Below are 7,182 nucleotides of genomic sequence, written 5' to 3'. Positions count from 1 at the left end.
GTCCGTGCAGCATGTGAGTTGTCTGTGCGGATCCAGATATTATACTATAGTGAGTTGTCCGTGCAGCACGTGAGTTGTCCGTGACTGGAGATATTTATGACTGAGTGAGGCCGAGGGCCTGATTGTAAGATATTATATAAAAGCACGTGAGTTATCCGTGCGGATCCAGATATTATACTATAGCACGTGAGTTGTCCGTGCGGATTCAGATATTATACTATAGCACGTGAGTTCTCGGTGCAGCACGTGAGTTGTCCGTGCGGATCTAGATATTATACTATAGCACGTGAGTTGTCCTTGCAGCATGTGAGTTGTCCATGCAGATCCAGATATTATACTATAGCACGTGAGTTGTCCGTACAGCATGTGAGTTGTCTGTGCGGATCCAGATATTATACTCATGTGAGTTGTCCGTGCAGCACGTGAGTTGTCCGTGCGGATCCAGATATTAATACTATAGCACGTGAGTTGTCCGTGCAGCACGTGAGTTGTCCGTGCGGATTATAGCGCTTAGGCTGTAGGAGCCCCTCCGGAGTCTGTACACCCCTAGTGAGTGCGGGTACCCATTGAGTGTGAGTGGTGAGAGCTGAGAGCCGAGTGGTTGAGTTGTTGTGACGAGTGGAGTGACTATTGCCCTGAGAGGCTGTACTTGCTTTTCATTTGTTGTTGCACTTAGTTGCTATTTGTCGTTGTCGTTAAATTCTCTGAAAGATTTTATATCCGGATTACATGAACTTGAACTGTATAAATTGATTTGACTTAAACTGCTGGATTTGAAAGCATGTCTATTCTCTATTGGAATTACTAGAAATGAACTATAACTGTGTAGCTCGTTACTATCTTCAATTCCTTATTTATTATTGTTAGTTGCTGAGTTGGTTGTACTCATACTACACCCTGCACTTCGTGTGCAGATCCAGGTGCTTCTGGACATAGCGGGTGTTGATTTTCTCGTACAGTTGATTTTCCTGAGATTCAGAGGTAGCTGTCGTGTTTCGCAGACCTTGTCTCTCTTTTCCTATCTCCTTGTTTACTGTATTTGGTCATAGACTATTATAGACCGTATTTTCCAAACTTGAATACATATTAGATGCTCATGTACTCAGTGACACCAGGTTTTGGGGAGTGTTCGTATAAGTATTTGTGAGATTTTGTATCATATTTAAATATTATATTTTCAAACTTAAGAGAAATTGTGTTTTATTGAGATTATCGGCTTGCCCATTATTGAGATAGGCGCCATCACGACAGGTTGGGATTTTGGGTCGTGACAGATACATACCACCTTATATTGTCTGCTGTGACTCTATAACGTAATGTTCTTAACAAAACCCTTTCTGGCCGGGGTTTGCAAATCTACTTTCATAATAATCATACAAATTTTATTAAAACTAAAGATAAATGAAGAGTTAAATTTCTTTTCAATGTTATTTTGGAGAAAAAATGTTTACTATATTTTCTAAAGTGGGGGTTTCGAAGAATTGGTAATATAAGTACCAACTCCCTTAAAAAAAACGTACCAATACTCCAATATGCTTATATGAATCAATTATTCTTAACTTTGTTTCCTCGTTTGTTTTTCTTTTTTGTGTTTTTGTCTTTCACTTTCATGGATGGACAGATTGCGACTATACCGTTTTTAATTTTTCAAGTATGGTTCGGGTGGTGCTTCTCAGCTTAACATGTTTGTGCTTTCTTTTCTTCTCACCATTAGGTGTAACTGAATAAATACGTAACATAGGCTGGTTATTACTTTGGAGAATTAGAAATTGATTATACTTGCATATTATGTTAGTAGTAAAAAGAAATTGGCCAAGTATGGGGAAGTTTGAATTGGTAAATAAATGTGAATTATTTGAATTAGTAAAATATTTCTCTCCCTTACAGACTAACTAGCTAGTATGGCTCCGCCAACAAGCAACAACAAGCAACACCCTTCCCTTAACTTACTATCTCTAACTCCTAATTTTCTTATTTCAAAGTTTTACTTTGTTACTCTTCTAATACTGACCATTTCAATTGCCCTGAGCAGGAGTGTACAAAGAAAACCGACAAATCGCACCAAATCGATCCGAGTCAAATCGAGAAACAAAATCCGACTATGGTTTGATTTGATTTGGTTTGGTGTTAGAAAAAAAAACCAACCAAAATTGGTTTGGTTTGGTTTTAACTAAAAAATATCAAACCGAAATCAAACCAACCCGACATTACATGTATACAAATTTTAAAAATATTTTATACATAAAAATAATTATTGTAATGTAATTTATAAATATAATTTAAACTCTTTAATAATGCTCTCTTTTAGTATATTATTTCAAGCTTAGACTTAGAACCTTTGAATAATCAAATATGTTTTATAACCCATAAATGTTAGTAACTCAAATAAAGCCCAAAGCAAAATCAAATTAATACCTAATGCTAACAAAAAAAATACAATTCAATACTAGAAATGACAATAGTATTGGATATTTATTTTTTTAGTTTCGCATTGATTTAGATAGTGAAGATGCATAACTCACTTTTAATATTATTTAGTCATGTAATTAATACTTAGTACTTATTAGTCGTACTTATTTTAACATGAATTAGTACTTTTAGATTATGTTTATTTTTATTATGGCTTATTAATTAGCAATATTTATCTTATGCGATTTGTTGAGTATTTTAGTATAATTATGACTCATCTCATATTATTTTGTATTAGTTTATTGGGTAACATCTTATATAGTTTTATCCTACTAGGACCTAAGAACTATTAGAGCACAAATTATAAATTTTATGCTATGAAGATTTTGTCGGAAAAAAATCCGAAAAACTCGAGAAAATCGAAAAATCCGAGAAAAAACGTGATTGAAAAACCTTACTTTTGTTGGTTTGGTTTGGTTTATAAATTTAAAAATTCGAGACAATTGGTTTGGTTTGGTAATTAAAAAGTCCGAACCACCCCGGTCCGTGTACACCCCTAGCCCGGGGCATTAGCAGGGTGGATGCCTAGGGAAAGTAAGATTTAGTCTGTGTAGTTACGTTGTTGAAGAAGCGTTCACGATTTTGGTTTATTATAAACTAATCGTGGAAGACTTGGTAATTAAGAAGCTTAATTCATTGTTTATTTGAGGGAAATTTGAGGACTAATTCAAGAAATTTCATTTATAAATAGCCAACATTAATTCCCATGCAAAGTCTGTCACCTTCCGATTAGTGACGTACGCAAAATTTTTTGCAAGCGGTGTCACACTTAAATAAATGAACACATAAATAAATTATTATAATATTATATAAATAAAAAGGAAGTTAAATGCATTGATGTCATTTTAATGTTCAAAAGAGAAACACAAAAAAAGTGAAAAAGATATTTCAGAAAAAAGGCTAAACAAAAAGCTACCTTTGTCTCAAATAAGTAGAGATGAATTTAGCACGATATGTTCATTTTCAGGCTAGGGCAGTGTATTGAAGAGCGGTGACCAAACCAATCATTTTTACATTGATTTGCTAAAATAAAAAATAACCAAATTATTCAGCCCAAAAGATAGAACAACCCGCGACCCTTTCAAAGTAAGGTTAGAGCCTTTACCGCTGCGCTGAAAACTACTTACTTCTTCAGTGGTGTCACCTAAATTATTTCATTCAGTTTGAATGTTCAGATATCATTTTGACACATATATTTAGTTAATTTTTCTGACGAAGCGGTGTCACGTGATACCACTTCACTCAATGTAAATCCACCCCTACTTCTGACTTCCACAAAGCCGACCAAATTCACTATTTGGTTTTCGTAGCCGGTACGCATGGATTATATACTAATTATACATGGTTATACATATATTACAGATAAACTATACATATATTATATATTTTCAGGCTATTTTTAATTTAAGCGATTGAATAAACGGCTATTCAAGTTAATTCTTCTTATTAAAAACAACATCCATTTTGAATCATTAACATTAAAATCTCCAGTTTAACTTTTGAAAAATTATTATGGAAGAAAATGGTTTCATTCGCGAATAATAGTCAATTAATTACGTAAAATATGATCAGATATAATTAATGGGTAGATGTTAGGGTACAACTTGATCGTCATTTATAAAACTGTAATATGCTGATTATCGTAATTCGTAACTAGAAACAGAAAGCTGAAAAATTAATGCCGACCCTCTTATGCGTAAAATGGTAAAACAATTACTAGAATAATGAAATCTTGGAATACATAGGTTACAGGTACAAAGGTGGCAAGATGGCAGAAACTAATTAATAACCATTTCTTTTTTTTGTTCGTTGTTATATTATTACTTTCTGAAACACTTGTGATTGTATACGCAAGCACAACCAAACAATAGAAGACCTTTGGATTTAATAATTTAGATGTACATATACACACACATTTGTGTGTTGCAGTGTGTGTTATTAGAAGCCTCCACCTCAAAGTCATCAAAGTAACTGTTATATTTTGAATACTAAAACATTAGCAGGTGAAGAAAAAGGAGGAAGACTTCTGTTGGTTTAATCACTACTGTATCTTTCTTTTTTTTTTTTTTTTTTTTTTTTTTTTTTGGTTATTATATAGGACTCAAAAACTGCATGCTCTGACAAGGGAAATTATGTTCTAGACCGTACAAAGAAACAACTTTATATTATTCCGTGAATATTTATTTTCACTCATTAGTTCTGTTACTCCATTTTTAAAATAACAATGATAAGGTTGTTAATACGTAGTGCTAGTTTAAAAATAAGAAATTTCAAGGTTGTCATGTTGGAGATGAATGAATTGTCCTCTCACGTGCAGAACAATGTAGTCATCGGTTTACTTGACTTTGAATTTAATACAGTAGTTTAATAAATCGATGTAGTGGTTGATCTAATAATTTTCAAACTTAACAAGGATATCAGTAATTTAGTAATTAACTGATGTCAATGAAGATTTAGAACAAATCATTTCCGATTATTGTGTACACATTATTTGGTCGTCTGTGCAATATAAGGCATCTCAGTCTACATCTAGTGGGGGTTATAAACGTTCTTTTTTTTTCCTTGGGAAGTTTCTATCAAATCTTAATTTCTCTATCTGCTACTGCTAGGTGAATAAGATTTGGTCTGTGTAGTTGTTGAAGGAAGCCTCAGTATTCAAGTGTTTAATAAATTTACCATTGATGACTTGGTAATGCAGAAGTCTAATCCACAATTTGATTAGGGGAAATTGACGACCAATTCAAACAAAATATTCATCTATAAATACGAAATGTTTTCTTATTATGTTTGTCACAAATCAACAACGGAAAAAGATCATTTGAATAGTTTCATAAGATAGTTTCTAGTAGAAATGGCTCTCAAAGTATTGATATTAACCATTGCAACAATGGCTGTGTTATTTTCAATGAGCCATGCATTTGATCCTAGTCCTTTGCAGGATATTTGTGTTGCTGTTGATGACTCCATGGCTGCTGGTATATGATCAAATAATTACTTTAAACTCAAAAATCAATCTGCTCTTAGCAATTTTTATGAAGTTTTATGTCTTTTTTTTTAATTAATTAAAATTTCCTTTGCAGTTTTTGTGAACGGAAAAATTTGCAAGGATCCAAAGCAGGTTATGGCAAATGATTTCTTTAAATCGGGTCTAAACATACCTGGAAATACCTCAAATCAACTTGGATCTGCTGTAACTGCTGTGAACGTAGGCAACTTACCTGGACTCAACACTCTGGGCATTTCATTAGCGCGCATCGATTATGCACCATATGGTCTCAACCCACCTCATACACACCCCCGAGGAACTGAGATTCTTGCTGTTCTTGAGGGTACACTATACGTTGGCTTTGTCCTTTCAAACCCTGGTCCAAATATGAAGAACAAGCTCTTTACCAAGATTTTAAATCCTGGAGATGTGTTCGTTTTCCCAATAGGTCTCATTCATTTTCAATTTAATGTGGGAAAGACTAAGGCTGTTGCATTTGCTGGACTCAGTAGTCAAAATCCAGGAGTCATCACTATCGCGAATGCAGTATTTGGTTCAGACCCACCAATCAATCCTGATGTTCTTACGAAAGCATTCCAACTTGACAAGAAAGTTGTGGATTACCTCCAATCACAATTCTGGTGGGATAACAACTAAAAGAATAGTAGCAAACTATTAATCTACAAATAGTTATGGTTATGTGAACTACTTGTGTCACATAAATAGGTAATGTTTCCGACTGGTTTTCCTCTCCATTTTAGTGTGGTGTATTGGATGAGGATATGTTATGGCTCGTTATGGAATAAAAATAAGTTTACTGTTTGTTATATTCATCCCTCTTTGGAACAAAGTACAAGCGAAAAAAAAAACAATTGCTTAGTTCTTGCTGCAGCGGGAGTGGTATGCTTACCATTCACTGTCACTATCCACTTTTTCTTTGCGTAAAGAAAGACTACTTTATTTTTCCCAATCTATAAACATAAAAGAAAATTTTATGTTTTTAGGTGGGATGACATATAACATCTATTCATCCTTAACCTGAGATATCATGTTTGAGTCTTGGGAATGAAAAATTATGATAGGGAATACTAAAAACACATGAAAAATAACAACTTAAGAGACGGTAAACTAAGCAAGTTAAAAAGAGTTAGTTAAAAAGAGTTTGGGCATTTTACGTGTTATTATTTAGATGTAGCTTATACATGTGTTATTTCACATTGTATTCTGCAAAAAATAATCACAAGTAGTGTATGTTGACATTACTTGAGCAGTAAATTAAGCCTGGACGGAATTCTGGAAGCTTGGAAGAAACTTGGAAATTCTCATAAAATGTGGTAGGGGTGTACAAATAAAACCGATAAACCGCATCAAACCGTTAATTCGAGTCAAACCGGAAAAAAAAATCCAATGTGGTTTGGTATTGAAAAATAAAACCCGGCCATAATTGGTTTGGTTTGGTTTTAACTAAAAAAAGTCAAACTGATGCTAACAAAAGAAATTAATTCAATACTAGGAATGACGATAGTGTTGGATAATTATTTTAGTTTTACATTGATTTATAATGAAAATGCATAACTTAGTTTATCTTTTTCTTTAGTGCTTAGTTATGTAATTAATATTAGTACTTATTAGCTATACTTATTTTAGCATGACCAATATAGTATTTTTAGATTATGTTAATTTTTATTATGGCTTATTAATTAGCAATATTTATTTTATGTAATTTT

The 7,182-nt window shown here is 33.2% G+C and overlaps 1 protein-coding gene across 1 annotated transcript; it reads left to right on the top strand.

Moving 5' to 3' along the window:
* The first annotated feature begins 5,245 nt into the window (after positions 1-5,245).
* Positions 5,246-6,284, top strand: LOC107810153 (germin-like protein subfamily 1 member 17). The gene is made up of 2 exons (XM_016634893.2): positions 5,246-5,444; positions 5,550-6,284. The coding sequence occupies exons 1-2, from the start codon at positions 5,321-5,323 to the stop codon at positions 6,110-6,112; spliced, it is 687 nt and encodes a 228-aa protein (XP_016490379.1). The 5' UTR covers positions 5,246-5,320; the 3' UTR covers positions 6,113-6,284.
* Positions 6,285-7,182: the final 898 nt, after the last annotated feature.

The sequence above is a fragment of the Nicotiana tabacum genome, chromosome 19 (assembly GCF_000715075.1).
Source record: "Nicotiana tabacum cultivar K326 chromosome 19, ASM71507v2, whole genome shotgun sequence".
Classification (NCBI taxonomy): Eukaryota; Viridiplantae; Streptophyta; class Magnoliopsida; order Solanales; family Solanaceae; genus Nicotiana; species Nicotiana tabacum.
Note: the sequence above shows the minus strand (reverse complement) of the source record. Positions and strands in the feature narration are given on the sequence as shown.

Bases quoted from the DNA above. Each gene is read 5' to 3' on its own strand.
- LOC107810153 (XM_016634893.2), top strand. From the start codon at position 5,321: ATGGCTCTCAAAGTATTGATATTAACCATTGCAACAATGGCTGTGTTA. The intron at 5,445-5,549 runs GTATATGATCAA...TTTCCTTTGCAG, and splicing joins TGATGACTCCATGGCTGCTG to TTTTTGTGAACGGAAAAATT.